This window comes from Cucurbita moschata, unplaced genomic scaffold (genome assembly GCF_002738365.1).
Source record: "Cucurbita moschata cultivar Rifu unplaced genomic scaffold, Cmos_1.0 Cmo_Scf00041, whole genome shotgun sequence".
Classification (NCBI taxonomy): domain Eukaryota; kingdom Viridiplantae; phylum Streptophyta; class Magnoliopsida; order Cucurbitales; family Cucurbitaceae; genus Cucurbita; species Cucurbita moschata.
The window spans coordinates 1,008,444-1,022,511 of record NW_019268557.1 but is presented as its reverse complement, the minus strand read 5'-3'; the positions used below and the strand labels follow the sequence as shown (position 1 = coordinate 1,022,511).

Genomic DNA, 14,068 nt, shown 5'->3' with positions numbered 1-14,068 from the left:
AAAAAAAAAAAAAAAAAAAAAAAAAAAAAAAAAAAAAAAAAAAAAAAAAAAAAAAAAAAAAAACACAGAGACAGATAGAAATTGAAGAAGAACCTGTGTTGTAAGGGGCAGATCTGAGGCAGTTGATGTCATGTTGCCATTGGTGATGAGAATTGCAGGGCCTGGACTTGAACATGCTTGGCCAGTGACTGTTTGATGAAGCCATGACGATATCTGTCTCTGAATACCCTGTTCTTGAATTTTATAGGGCTATTCAAAGATTCAATTTTTATGCAACCCCACAAGAGGAATGGGTTTGTTTTTGATGGGTTTTTGAAGAAAGTTGGTGAGGGAAGATGAAAAGGAATGGATGTTGGGGGCTGAATTAGAATCTTTTGTTCACCATACACACACCTTTTTTTCTTTTCTTTTTTTTTTTTCTCTAAAGAGATTATTGTAATGCAAGGGTTGTTGCAAAACATAAATAAGGGGTTTTTTTTCTTTTTTTCAAAGTCAATAGGAATATGAAATGGAGGCTTAATTTTGATTGGAAAATGGTGATGGGGTATAATAATTGCAAGCTTTACTTATATTGGCCAAAATAAGGTGAGTTTTGGATTGACTCGAGGGATTATTATTTATTGTCCCCTTTTTATCTTTTTAATCAACTCTTCCCCCACATATATAATACTTACCATTTTTACAACATTAAAAACCCAACCCAAAGGTTCAAATTGATATTTTTCTTAATTAGTCAAGGTGGGACTACTGTAATCCATGACGTGAGTAGTCCTTTAGGAGATTTAGACTCGGTCCTAACTCGTCAACTTTTGATGAATGGTAATAATAAGTAGAAAAATGCATTGTATGGGGTTTGGTTTTATTAGATTGGTGGAAGAGGATGAGTAGGGGAAGTAAAGATCGTACCATTAAGTGAAAGTGAGTTTTCACTATCAAAGCTTGCACGCAACACACACAGTGGCGGTGGCAGATAGCAGAGACAATATCAATAGACAGAGAGAGAGAGAGAGGCAAAGAGACAAAATAAAAGAAGCAAGGTTAGGTTATGGGGCATGGCTGCTCAAGGATTTAGTTTCTCATTTGTACCCCTGCTCCCATAGTACGATAAATAAGGGAATATTTTCCACCACATTCCTTATATTAGGCCAGTTCTCCTTTCTAATTTTTCCTCAAGATTTTTATAAGGCGTCTACTAATTAGAACGTTCTACACCTCCTTGTAAAAAAATGCTTCGTTCTCATCTCCTCCAACCGATGTGGGATCTCGCAATTCATTCCTTCAAGCCCAGATGGGGTTTTTAAAACGTGCTTACTTGGGAGAGGTTTTCATGTCCTTAAAAGAATGTTTCGTTCTCCTCTTCACTTGATGTGGGATCTCACACTTCGCTTAGCTTAACTTCGAATGAAAAAAAGTTTCGATCCGTTATGTACATTTCATTAATTTGTGTCTCCAAACCCTAATCTCCACATGTGTGAGTGTTGAGGAAGTGTGGTATTTCCAACTCCCCATGCAAATACCAGTTGGAAAATGAAGTTCATGTCGGCGCAATTCCGACATGCTAACCTCATCAATCATCATCCCGCCGGTGGGAGCCATCTCTTCACTACTTGTATAAATTCTTTCAATCTTGTTCTTAATGTTCTTATCCCATTCAAAAATCTTCATGGATTATTTGTAGTTTAAACCCCACAATTGATGTAGAATTTGACGTTAAAAGCATAAAAGCAATGAACATTAGACATAAAATCAAATTGTTGCTGAGATTTATAGACTAGATTCACTTAATCTTAAAAGTGAAGGTACAAAATACCCAATATTGAATTGAAATCCTGTTTTTAGTAAGTTGTTCAGCTGGTTATGTTGATGTGCATGAAGTCATTGATGAGGTGTTCATCGTGAAGAGATATGGTTCGTTGATTTAGGCATCAATCAGTGGGGCATTGATGGTAAGGGGTAGGCCAATGAGGAGGCCCTGAGTGTCCTCCTCTTACACAACAACCCCCTTAGTTTGAAAGATGGTATAAGATGGGTCACTGGAGGAGCGTGATGAAAGCCCTTATCTGCGCCTATGTTTGGAGCAGACACGCACCAAAGTTACCAGAAACTAAGGACACAACAATTTTAGCAACTGGAAGTAGACTTAAACACCCTCCCATTCCCTTCTTTTATTAACCCATTTCTACACGTTATGTTCTTACATCGAAACTCTCCCCTCGCTTCGTCCTAATCAAAAGTTTAGAGGTTCAAATATTCGTACGCGCCCATGATTACAATAAATGGGGAGAAGGGAGGGTTTTGAAGTTGTAGGTTTATTAAAATATAAGGTGAAAGAGGAAGTGGGTATGTGTGTCTAAGCTAAATTTGCGGCAACAGAAGTCAGTAAATGCTAACGTGCATGCAGTAAATACACATAACATGCTATGGTTTAATTGCATTTTGTTGACTCCACTTCTACTCATGCACCCACCCACTCCCTCCTCTTCTTATATAATATTACTTTAATTAATCTCCCTCGACTAAGTAAAGAAAAATTCATGAATTTAAAGTCATAAGAGCTTACGTCAAATAAGCTTGTTCATATTCACACGCCAGAATGTTAAATTTTGTTTCATGAATTACTTAGTTCTCTGGACAAACCATATGTAATGTGACAAAACATTGTCCTAAGGAATAAAAACATAGAATATGGTACTAGCATAATTATATTATATAGTTAAAAGAACATATAATAAACAAAAAAAATGTGTATTGATTGATGGTCAACTACCTCCCATTTTTTCTTATTATAATATTATATATTTTTAAAAATAATATTGATATACTTTTTAGTTATGGATACCATATATATCCGCGCGAATCAAGGAGGCGTCACCTTGGGAAGTTAAAAGGGTAACGATCTTCTAGAGAATACGTTTTGATTCTTTTTTTTTTTTTTTTTAAATTTCTAATTAGTAACTGTAATAAACCATTTAATTATAAATTAATTAAAGGGAAATAGGAAAAGGCAGCGGTCAATAGAAAACGAAAACCAAGGTTGTTGGGATTAATGAAAATTTTAATTCTATAAACTTAATTACTAAGGAATTATTGTGTTTTAACTTGTTTATTGATTTTTGTTGCCAAGTGTTTAATTTAATCATCTTTATTTCGTTTGACTGGGCTACTACCATATCAAAGCCCAATGGACAGTGGACGTTTTTGATGTGGCCCAACCCAAGCGATTATGGGCTCATCACTAGAAGGCCCAAGTCGTTCATTGGGCCTAAAAGGCTGCTCACAATAATAAAATATATAATTTAAATGGATGGGAAATATATATATTTTTTTTTTCCAATTATTTGAACTTATTTTTCAAAGCAAAGCACAAGTCGTCCTCTGCTTGCAAGGCTTCTTCTTTGGTCGTGGAGGCCTCAATGCTACCTTTATTGCTGCATCAAATACATTCTTAACGTTCTGCGCCCAAAAAAGAATTCAATGGTGAGGATGGCTAGGACAGAGTCCCACATCGATTAATTTGAAAAATGAATATAAGTTTATAAGGGGAAAGATTCAATTCAGTTAACGTTTGGCCTTTATGGATCAATTTCTATACCTTTTGGGTTTTGGAGCTGCATTCTATGTATGCAATGCCCCCGATCATCCGCCTCAGTTCCTCGCCCTGAAGAACAACCTTCAGTCGAATCAACAGACCCAAGAACAGAATCCAGTTTTTTCAAGTGATTAATTTCTTTACCTCAGCTGTGGTTATGGGTGTTGCGGTTGGATGATCAATCAGATACTGCCTGTCGTCTCGTAGATCTGCAAGTTGTTGATTTCGTTGAATGTTACCATAATTCACTCGATTTGCGGCTTAATGGTGTGAAGTTAAGGAGTTCTTACCAAGCTTAGTCCCAACCAGAACGATGGGGACGTTTGGAGCGTAATGTTTAAGTTCAGGAATCCACTGCAACATAAAGGAAGAGGGCTTAGCTTTATGACATAATGGGAAATTTGGAAGAATTTAAATTACCTTCTTGAAGATGTTCTCGTAACTGGGTTTGCTGATGAGAGAAAACGACAATAGGAAAACATCAGCTCCTCTGTAACTCAGAGGCCTCAGTCTGTTGTAATCTTCCTGTCCGGCAGTGTCCCATAAGCCAAGATTGACGGTGCTGCCGTCGACTACCACATTGGCGCTGAAGTTATCGAACACGGTCGGAACATAATCCTACGAACAAAAACGAATGAAGAAAGGAAAAGAAGCGAAACCCATTATTTGAAATAGGGAAATGGGAGATGGGTACCGTGGGAAAAGTGTTGGTGGTGTAAGAAATGAGCATACAAGTCTTCCCGACGGCGCCGTCCCCGACGGTGACGCATTTGAGAAACCTGGCGGTGTTCATGGTTTGGAATGAAGGCTTCGTTGTGTAATGGATGGGTTTTAAAGGACATAGAATTGTACAAAAAGTGAGAGGAGGAGAAGAGCAGAGAAAGCAACAAACTCCAACCACTTGGAACCGAAAGGAAAGTGATCGAAAATGGAAATGATTGCAGAAGGGGAAAGTTGAGCAATTGTTTTTGTTTTGATTTTGGGTATCTTTTTCTTCAAGTGGAAGATAAGATATAGAAGGGGGAGTTTGGATCTTTGGGAGTTAAGAGTTGGGTGAAGTTCATCTATCTGGGCTTCGGCTTTAGCAGCTTAGATGGGGTTTGCCTTTTAGCCTCCCACCCACTTTTTCCTCTAAACAAGCACATCTCTTGTTGCTTACACACACTGAGACCGACGCACCCAATCAGCTTTGGACTTACCCCAAAATGTGGTAAAGTTTCCAATTTGGAAGTGGTTTTACATTTGTTTCCTTTCGTGCTAGAGCAATTGACAAGTAACCAATATATTTCGTTTATCGTGGATAAGAGATTCCATGTCGGTTGAAGAAGCGAAAGAAATATTCGTCGTAAGGGTGTGGAAACTTCAAAGCTCTCCAGCTTCTCAATTTCCCACGGGCGGTGGTGGCAGTGACCGTGAGGATGACGACAACGACAACTCCTCCACAGTTGAAGGGAAAGCTTAAGACTGAGTCGACTGGTAATAGCTCGAGCACCATTGTGCTTAATAGAATGGATTGGAGTTTGGTATATTAGTTCATCATTGTCGTACATTATTGTCTGTGTCTCTCTTTTTTATGTGTATATTTCGAGAAATAGAACAAAAGTAGACAAATTTGATTGGAGTAAATGGTGTTTTAGCTTAAAAATGAATTATGGAAGTTATGAAAACAGTAATGGATCACAAATTGATTTAGTGACAAAAACCTTGCCGTTACCGATCCAATTGGAGGAGTTTTTGGACAAGATGTTATCATAAAGAAGACAACAAGCTGTCTAAATAATCACTCCCCAAGTCTTGAAACTCGAAAACGTCCAAATCGTCGAATAACATGTTGTTGGTGCTGCTCTTTCTCTTCGGAGTTGGCTGTTCCAATTCCATGATGCTGAAATTGAGATTGTCTTCCCAATCCCGTGTCGATCGCTTGCCCGTGATCGACACACTTCCATGGCTGCCAAGAGATGAGTAAGAAGAAGGCATGGGATTATCCAAATGATCATTCTTTGTTGACAAATGCATTCCCCTAGCCTCAGCAACTGTCTGGACAGGGAAATTGAGATGTGCCTTTGGACCTCTAATTCTGAGTGCAGCTTTGTCATAAGCCAATGCAGCTTCCTCTGCTGTTTTGAATGTCCCAAGCCAAACCCGAGCGCCTTTCCTCGACGAATCTCGAATTTCCGCTGCATATTTCCCCCACGGTCGTCGCCTCACACCACGGTAGTGTTTCGTCGTCGCCACCGTCTTCCCCGATCGCCTTCTATCAACATCGAAACCAGAATTACTAAATGGGGTGTTCTCCAAATTCTCATTAAAACATTTCTCTGCATTGCTAACAGGAACAACCCCATCAAGCAGCTCCTCCCATGCCTCATCTCCCATGGATACCCATCTTCCAAGACTTGGTAGCCTCTCAAGAACACCCTCCATGGATCCATCTCTATAACGAAGACTAGGTAGCTCTGTCCAAGATTTGCCACTTTTTTTCCCTCCTTGTCCATCCAATCCACTTTGGCCTATAAAGTTGGCCCAAACATTCTCTAAGATTGCTTCAGATTGATCCTGTTGGATACCCATTTGCAGTAAACAAATTATAACACAGATCCCACATGAATAAACGAAGTAAGAGAAGAAGACAGAGGCATCGATAATCGAGCTTTATAAATAAAGTCGACCCATGTGAAGTTGATACAGCTCAGATTAAGCGCAATCCCACTCCATTCCATCAGGAACACAAAAGGAAACTTGGCCTTGAATCCAGTAATCACCTAAATTAATGGGAAAGTAATGGGGGGATTAATTTAAAGCCCCTTCAATTGACTTCTGTGGTTCCCATCTAATCATTGAATTAGGGTTTATCCATTTGATAAACAGAGAAGCAACCCAGAAAAATAAGCTGGATACAGTGTGTATTGGCGATTCTTATGATTGGAAAAATTATGAAAAATAACTCCCGAGTTCTTACGGAATTTGGAAGGGAGTTGAAAAAGAGGAGCTGTTGAAACTTTAAGGAGTTTCTTTTAAAATGATCATATTCCCATTTCTTGACAGAGCAATAAGCGAGTTGACATTATCAAAAAAAGGAAAAAAAGACAGAAACCCCTTTCAGACTCGGACATTCCTTTTCCGGAGAATTTAAAATTTCAAAGACATGTTCCTAAGAAATACACAAAATGGCTGCGCGCCGACTGTGTAAGGTGTCTGGTGTTACCTTACTCCGCCGTTTTGATGCTCCGGTGGTTGAAGATTTAAAAGTGCAAAAGTTAAAAATAAATTTATGAACAAGATGATATTTTAATTCTTCTTTTTTAAGTCTAGAAGCATGTTAAACATAACTCCAAAACTGTTTTTTTTAGGTAATTTAATTCTATATCCCACGTTAGTTCCGGAGGAGAACAAAACAACTTTTTTTATAAGGGCGTGGAAACCTTTCCCTACCAGACTCGTTTTAAAGCCTTGAGAGAAAGTTCAAAAAGTACAATATCTGCTAGCGATGGATCTGGGTCATTACAAATAGTATTAGAGCCATACATCACACGATGTGTTAGCCTTCTCGATGTTTCCTAAAGGGGTAGACACAAGGCGGTGTGCCAGTAAGGACGCTGAGCCCTAAAGGGAGTGGATTGTGATGTCCATTATTCATAAGAGTGTGACAACCTTCCCCTAGCAGACACGTTTTTAAAACCTTGAGGGAAGTCCCAAATAGGACAATATCGATATGGGTCGTTACATATTGTTGTCATCGTCGGCCTTGAGATCTCACAATCCACCTCCTTGGAACTAGAGTGTCCCAGTTAGAACCATGGACCTCCAACGGGGTGAATTGTGAGATCCCACGTTAGTTTAAAAATCTCTCCCTAACATACGTGTTTTAAAAACCGTGAGACGAACAACGATACGTAACGAATCAAAACATACGATATATAATAACGGTGAGTTGATGTTTTAATCATAATCGTACTTTATGTTATTAAAAATGGGATGAAATAACTTTTGACAATTATGAAGACCGAGGTGAAGGCATGAAAAGAGGAAGAAGATATCATAAATAAATGGAATGCAGAGCTGTGAGTTCAATGTACAATCAAATGAAAGCAAAACAAGTAATCTAATTTGCTCAACAAATTAGAAACACTTCCTGTAGACGAACGCGTTGACTTTTTACATTTGACATTTTTGGGTGAGCTGAATCCATACATAATAATGAACAGATGGGTTTCCAGAAGTTTCCAACTCTGGATCCATTTGGGCTTCAACACAATCGCTTTAGTTGGGCTTTCACTTCTCTTGGCCCACTTTATCCAGCCCAGTAGCCCATCAAATTTATTATTATTTTTTTTTAATAATTTATTCTATTGGTTAGACTTAATCGAATAATTACGTGCTTGTCTATTATTTTATTTAACAACTTAACGATTGCATTTATTATTATTATTATTATTTATTTCCTTTTTTAATTATTTTCTTATCCACCTAATTCTTTCTAATTATTTATTTAGAATTTTAAATCGATAGTTTATTTTTCCTAAAAGTTATAAAATGGATCAAAATAGTAATTTAATTCAATTAATTGTTGGTTGAGTAACAAATAAAAATGGAATGACTATAATGAAAATATTTAATATTACTTGGCCATTAAGCTTAGCTGAGTGTATATTAAAATATGAGTGTATCTAGAGCAGCACCTATATATTCTCTTTATTTGTTTTTTTATCTGGCTTGGTAAATATTTTTTAATTGTCAAATACATATATTCAAGTAGATACATGAAAGATTTATATAGTTTGTCAACTTGAATGGGTTAAGACATAGTTATGGAATATATCTATTTATTTTTAATTTAAAAGATGTCAGCAAATAAGGTAAGGTACATTATTGTATTAATGCTCAATTAAATTCACCGACATGACTAGCAAACGGACACCCATCCATCGCTATTTACGATCAACAACTAACTTGCTTCAGAATCACAGAATTCCACAAAAATACATTATAATGTACAAACATTGACATTAAACACTTTAAAATCTTCATATGAAAGACTCTCCACGTAAAAATGTGATAGGGAATAGAGTATTATTTAATTATAAATTCAGAACTTTTTTGCAACTATTTTAACTGTCAAATAGGCTCATTCTTTCCCATTTCTGACCCACGAAGAAATGTCGTCCTCCACTCACCAACAAAGCCCTTCGCTTCTTCGTTATCAGCTTCTATATTGCCTCCTCGCCGTTCTAACGTTGCCCGTTTCCGGTGGCCGGCGCTCGTCGGAGCAGCAACATTCTGGGGTTTTCAACACTTCAACCACCGCTATTTTAGTGTTCGGAGACTCCACAGTCGACCCCGGAAATAACAACTTCATTCCTACCGTGTTTCGGAGCGACTTTCCGCCTTATGGAAGGGATTTTCTCAACCACGAGCCCACCGGAAGGTTCACCAACGGCCGACTCGCCACTGATTACATCGGTAACGCCCGCCACAAATAAATTAAACTTAGAAATCCCTAAACATTGATTTATTTAATTGTGTGTCTGTTTGGGTAGCTTCATATGCAGGCATCAAGGACTTGATTCCTCCTTATTTAGACCCAAATCTGGAGATGAAGAACCTATTGACCGGAGTCAGTTTTGCGTCGGCTGGTTCTGGATTTGACCCACTTACCCCAGCCATTTCTGTAACATCTTCGCTGAATTTGCATTTTGCATTAATTTTAATTTAATATATATAAAAACTAGAGGAAGAAGGTGAAAGATATTTGAATTTAAGTTTGTGATGTGTTGTTGGCAGAATGTGATTCCATTAAGAAAGCAATTGGATTACTTGAAAGAGTACAAGAAACGGGTAGAGTTGGGGATGGGCAAAGACAGAGCAGAGGCGCACATCAAGAAAGCAGCGTTTGTAGTCAGTGCAGGAACAAATGACTTTGTGTTAAACTATTTTCTTCTTCCATTTCGACGCCAAATCTACTCTGTTTCTTCTTACCAGCGCTTCGTTATTCAGCTTCTCATGGACTTCCTTCAGGTTCATTTCCCCCCTAACCCCACCATTCCATTTCTACTGCTGCAATCAAACTAGTTGGTGGCTTACATAATTATGGCACAAGTTTATGGGAAAGTTATATTAGAACTGTTCAGGCCAGAGCTGCCCACCCAGCCAGCGGTTATTGTCCTTCTTACTTTTCGTTTACCCTTAACGTTTTCAAAACGTGCCGTGTCTATACCTGTATACAAAATACTTGGTTTTTCTTTTCAAACGATATGAAATTTCACAACTCACCTCCTTTGAGGCCTAGTGTCCTTGATCTCTATGAGACTAACTTGACGCATTTTAAAAATTTTGAGAGAAAGTTTGAAAAAAAAAATAAAAAAAGAATATATTTTCGACCGTCAGTAATGAGAGTGGGGACAAAATGAAGCAGAGTGGGTGGTTGCCATGCCACTGCAACACGAACTCCTCATTCTGTTCCTGTCTCCTTCCAACTTGTCTGATGAGTTGTTTGGAATTTAAAGCCTACCCTTTTAGTTTTGAGCGAATTATATACTACTATACTCCCATCTTTCGAGCGTTTCTTTCAAGACAAATGAGTAATAGAAACATAATGGGCAAAATCTTGTAGCTTGGATTGTGTTTTTTATTCATATACTGTGGTACCATACTTTCATGCCTGCCCTGTATGTGGAAACTTTATTGAATGGTTTGTGGTAATAAATGAGTGAATCATATTGTTTGTTTATAGGGCTTATGGGAGGAAGGTGGTCGAAGAATTGCGGTGGTGGGGCTACCACCAATTGGCTGCCTGCCTATAGTCATCACCTTGAACCTTGACAAAACCATGCTCACACGGGGCTGCGTCGAGTCTTATTCCGCCGCTGCAAGAGGCTTCAATCAAATTCTTAAGAAGGAGTTGAAATCCATGCAGTCAAAGTTAGCCAAAGATAACGTTAAATTTTATTACGTTGATTCTTATGGGCCACTTGCCGACATGATCCATAACTTTCATAACTATGGTATTTGGATGAAAATAAGTTGAAATTTATGGGATGAAAATGATTTTTTTTTTTAATTTTTAAATTGAAATATTAAGGGTAAATATGTAAGTGAAGTAGTAATGTACACGTGTTGATTTTTGATAGGGTTTGAAGAGGCTGGGAGTGGATGTTGTGGGAGTGGGTACGTGGAGGCATCGTTCTTATGCAATCCGAAAACCTACACGTGTCCTGATGCCAGCAAGTACGTGTTTTGGGACTCCATTCATCCCACTCAGGCGACCTATCACAATATCTTCCTCGCCGGTCGGCCAATTGTCGATGCTATGTTAAAACACTAACGTCATATATTACATCATTATGTTTTTTTTTTTTTGTCGTTAATTATTTTACGCTTATTTTATTATTTCCAGTCTCGGTCCTGCATCCAATAAAATGAGGATAATACACGATATTTTATTTTATTTATTCCTCCTTTTAAGTTTTATAATAATTATTAATTTTTATACGATGGAAAAAATTGCAATATTATGGGCTGGTGCCTGATGTTAACGGGACTCGATCCAGCCCAATCTATTAGCCGGCCGCCTTTCAGGTTTGGTACTCAAGCCTGCATTCTTCGGACTCGGATTTCAGGCGCCCTTTTTTCGCTCGACAGTCGACGGGCCGCTATCTCTCGCGCTTTTCGCGAGATGATGTTAAAGCGGAGTTAGTGTTCGAATCGCTCATAAACTGTTTGGGAGTGTGAAAGGTCGATGTGATAAAAGTATTGTTTACCCGATTGATTTTTTAATTTCATTTCTCCGCGATGCGAAGCTCTTCGTTACGAACGTTGAGGACCATTGCTGGTTCTGCGAAATTTTTTCTCGCTAGTGCTTCGCCGGCGGTTCGACAATCTTCTCGTTCCTATTTTGCTAATGTGAGTCTTGAGAAACTGCAGAAGGAAGCTATTCCTTGTGATTTCCTCAAATGGTGTTCGATTGGTTTCTTTCGGACTTCAAGATTCGCTTCGGGGTTCGCCCCCTTGCAACAAAAGCCGTTGGATTCGATTATGGACATGGAGAGGGCGAAAGATCGGTCACCGGAGGACCTCGCTTCCATCTGGGATGATGTAAGGTTTCTTCTTCTTCTTGTTAATTTTGTTTAATTTTAGTCACAATATTCGTTTCGGTTTGTAAGATTCCAAAATTCTTTATAGTCGAATTGTGTAATCTCTAGGATCGGTTAATTTGGTAGAAGAGATTAATGTGCGAGAAAAGACTTGGAGTATTGTTAGAACTTAAAATCGGCGGAACCTTTGTAGTTTGTAGTCATGAATGAGAGAGCTCCATTTTGAATCTAGTCACTTGCTCCTCCGAATTCCAGATGAAATGAATTTTATACTACACACATACAGTATGTGTGTAGTATAAAATTCATTTATTGGATGGATAATCTAACCTTTGTAGTTTCCAAAATCTAGAACCGAGAAGCGAAAGTGCCCCCCTTTGGATGGATAATCCATTTATTGGGACAACGACAATGGCTTCGTAAATTGTTCTTCAATGATTGTATACATTTTTTCATTTAGAGGTACTTCAATGGAAGAAATTTTTTAGCTAACTCAAACCTTGGTTAAATGTTATCAGTGTTAGTAACTTGAGTGAAACCATGGATGATTTTGTTGTTGTCACTTTTTCCCCGATATGTGCAATTATTCTCACATTCTCTTGCCGGGTTCTGCGCTACCAGTATCATTTGGGAAGAGGTCATATTGGGGCATCCATGAAAGCTAAACTATATCATTTATTGGAACAACGAGCAGCAGATTGGTAATTATCAAACATTTTATAATTCCCGGTTTGATTCATTTTCAGTATTTTGCCGTTCTAAGTTTAGTGCAATCTTGCAGCCGACACTTCGTCATTCCTTTGTGGCGTGGAAGTGGTTATACTACCATGTTTGTTCAAGGTTTGATCTTTAACTCGTGGCTTGAAGTTATATGTTTATATTAATTGAAAGAAAGGGTCCTTATCTGAAAGTTATATAATTTGATGCCGTTACTTAATCCCTTCATGTGTTTTCTTTTTCTCCCCCTCTCTTTGTTTAATAGAAATAGGAATAATATTTGAAGAAAAAGTAAATACATAGAAATTAGAATACCATCAAGGGATTAATCAAAGGGTTATTCTACAGTCATCCATCGGTTTATTTTTTCTTCAAATAAACCTGATATATTTGAAACACCAAAGCTTGATGGTAAAGACCAAGCCTTGAAGAAACATGTGAATTACCATCAAGCTTTGGTGTTTCAAAGAAATCAGGTTTCTTCTACAATAATGAACTTCAGGTTGCTATGGGAGAGGGTCTTAAATCTGGATGAAACGATTTCGTGGTCTTATCTTTGCTCGCTGTAATTGTTTATAGTTTAGAAGTTTGAAGTCTTGCTTAATCAAAACAGTGCTGGAAAATTGTTGGTGAACGAGATCTTATGTATATTTGGGCTGTGGGATATAAAACATAGAATTTAGTCTTGCCAGCAATGCTTATAGTTCAAGTTAAATGCTTAACTCGGTTATATATGCAAATCATTTTGCAGTTCAAATGCCGTATATCCTTTTCACTGGCCTTGAGGATTACAAGGCAAGAGGAACTCAAGCAGCTCCCTACTTCACCGTGGCCTATTACAAAGAATTTGCAGAGAGCAAGGACTTGGTGCTTATTCGAGGTGATATTGTGTTTACAAGTAAGCTCACCGACGAGGAGGCAGAATGGCTTTTAGAGACCACACAATCCTTCTATCTGAACGATGCTCGGTACAAGCTGGTTGAACGGTTTAACAAACAAACACATGAATTTGAGTTCAAGGATGTCTTACAAGCACTGGAAATGCCCATTTTATGATTTCTGCGGAGCTTATCTGGAAATAGTGCCTTCTTGAAGGTAATAATAAGAAATTTAGGAAAACACGACCAGCCTTTGTAAGGCTATCATTTATAGTTCCTCATAACTTTGCATAGGCTGTTTTGACCTTTAGAAAGAACCATCCAAGTTCATAAATTTGAGAACAACGTCATAAATTGAATCCCAAAATTTAATTTGTCTGATTGGGTGAAAATTGGATTATGATATCCATTTTTTCTTTTAAATTTAATTTATAATTTTTGAGTTCATCTTTCTGTTATTGTGATCCAAAACTTCCAGGTATGTAGTTTGAGATGTATCAAATACTTTAGAATATTAAATGTTTAGATTAATGTAATACTTAAATAGAACTAGAAATAAATCGAGTGAACAATCACAGTGAAAAGTAACTCCCAAGTATTAGAACTCGTGTAAATGCAAATTTGTGTTTCATTCATTTTTTTAAAATATAATTAATGATAATGGTAACAAATAATTAAATCTCGTCCAAAATCTAAGCACATTAAAAGTTTTATGCGAGTAGAATAAATCGAAGTAAGAAAAAAAGAAAAATAGAGGTAGAAAAACTAGAATCTAAAAAAGGAAAAAATATAAA

At 37.6% G+C, this 14,068-nt stretch overlaps 5 protein-coding genes across 6 annotated transcripts in view; 2 read left to right on the top strand and 3 right to left on the bottom strand.

Annotated features, from left to right (window-relative positions):
• The window catches only part of LOC111433125 (WUSCHEL-related homeobox 9-like), a 2,287-nt gene extending 1,880 nt beyond the window's left edge, over window positions 1-407 (bottom strand). The window contains exon 1 of the mRNA XM_023070070.1: window positions 94-407. Coding sequence (XP_022925838.1) covers window positions 94-205 — 112 coding nt within the window. The 5' untranslated portion in view covers window positions 206-407. The remainder of the gene's footprint in view (window positions 1-93) is intronic.
• Window positions 408-3,121: 2,714 nt separating this feature from the next.
• LOC111433128 (rac-like GTP-binding protein RAC13) lies at window positions 3,122-4,403 on the bottom strand. The gene is made up of 6 exons (XM_023070073.1): window positions 4,284-4,403; window positions 4,010-4,207; window positions 3,880-3,943; window positions 3,734-3,798; window positions 3,593-3,658; window positions 3,122-3,453 (listed from the first exon to the last, which is right to left on the bottom strand). Exons 1-6 carry the CDS (start codon window positions 4,380-4,382, stop codon window positions 3,352-3,354), a joined length of 594 nt encoding a protein of 197 aa, XP_022925841.1. The 5' UTR covers window positions 4,383-4,403; the 3' UTR covers window positions 3,122-3,351.
• A 766-nt stretch (window positions 4,404-5,169) lies between these two features.
• On the bottom strand, window positions 5,170-6,488 carry LOC111433126 (ethylene-responsive transcription factor ERF091). The gene has a single exon (XM_023070071.1). It carries the CDS (start codon window positions 6,158-6,160, stop codon window positions 5,339-5,341), a length of 822 nt encoding a protein of 273 aa, XP_022925839.1. The 5' UTR covers window positions 6,161-6,488; the 3' UTR covers window positions 5,170-5,338.
• A 2,210-nt stretch (window positions 6,489-8,698) lies between these two features.
• Window positions 8,699-11,036, top strand: LOC111433124 (GDSL esterase/lipase At5g45960-like). Of its 2 annotated transcripts, none has more exons than XM_023070068.1 (5): window positions 8,699-9,049; window positions 9,127-9,257; window positions 9,371-9,604; window positions 10,320-10,590; window positions 10,717-11,036. In XM_023070068.1, exons 1-5 carry the CDS (start codon window positions 8,746-8,748, stop codon window positions 10,908-10,910), a joined length of 1,134 nt encoding a protein of 377 aa, XP_022925836.1. In that variant the 5' UTR covers window positions 8,699-8,745; the 3' UTR covers window positions 10,911-11,036. The 2 variants fall into 2 exon arrangements, with proteins under 2 accessions (XP_022925836.1, XP_022925837.1); XM_023070069.1 differs by having other exon boundaries at window positions 10,320-10,507; window positions 10,717-10,806.
• Window positions 11,037-11,060: 24 nt separating this feature from the next.
• LOC111433127 (ATP synthase mitochondrial F1 complex assembly factor 1) lies at window positions 11,061-13,666 on the top strand. The gene is made up of 4 exons (XM_023070072.1): window positions 11,061-11,680; window positions 12,301-12,380; window positions 12,461-12,519; window positions 13,148-13,666. Exons 1-4 carry the CDS (start codon window positions 11,378-11,380, stop codon window positions 13,450-13,452), a joined length of 747 nt encoding a protein of 248 aa, XP_022925840.1. The 5' UTR covers window positions 11,061-11,377; the 3' UTR covers window positions 13,453-13,666.
• The last annotated feature ends 402 nt before the right edge of the window (window positions 13,667-14,068 follow it).

Bases quoted from the DNA above. Each gene is read 5' to 3' on its own strand.
- LOC111433128 (XM_023070073.1), bottom strand. From the start codon at position 4,382: ATGAACACCGCCAGGTTTCTCAAATGCGTCACCGTCGGGGACGGCGCC. The intron at 3,799-3,879 runs GTAAGAACTCCT...AACAACTTGCAG, and splicing joins TCTGGTTGGGACTAAGCTTG to ATCTACGAGACGACAGGCAG. The intron at 3,454-3,592 runs GTATAGAAATTG...TTTTGGGCGCAG, and splicing joins GCAGCTCCAAAACCCAAAAG to AACGTTAAGAATGTATTTGA.
- LOC111433126 (XM_023070071.1), bottom strand. From the start codon at position 6,160: ATGGGTATCCAACAGGATCAATCTGAAGCAATCTTAGAGAATGTTTGG.
- LOC111433124 (XM_023070068.1), top strand. From the start codon at position 8,746: ATGTCGTCCTCCACTCACCAACAAAGCCCTTCGCTTCTTCGTTATCAG. The intron at 9,605-10,319 runs GTTCATTTCCCC...GTTTGTTTATAG, and splicing joins TTCTCATGGACTTCCTTCAG to GGCTTATGGGAGGAAGGTGG. The intron at 10,591-10,716 runs GTATTTGGATGA...GATTTTTGATAG, and splicing joins CCATAACTTTCATAACTATG to GGTTTGAAGAGGCTGGGAGT.
- LOC111433127 (XM_023070072.1), top strand. From the start codon at position 11,378: ATGCGAAGCTCTTCGTTACGAACGTTGAGGACCATTGCTGGTTCTGCG. The intron at 11,681-12,300 runs GTAAGGTTTCTT...CTGCGCTACCAG, and splicing joins TCGCTTCCATCTGGGATGAT to TATCATTTGGGAAGAGGTCA. The intron at 12,381-12,460 runs GTAATTATCAAA...GCAATCTTGCAG, and splicing joins GAACAACGAGCAGCAGATTG to CCGACACTTCGTCATTCCTT.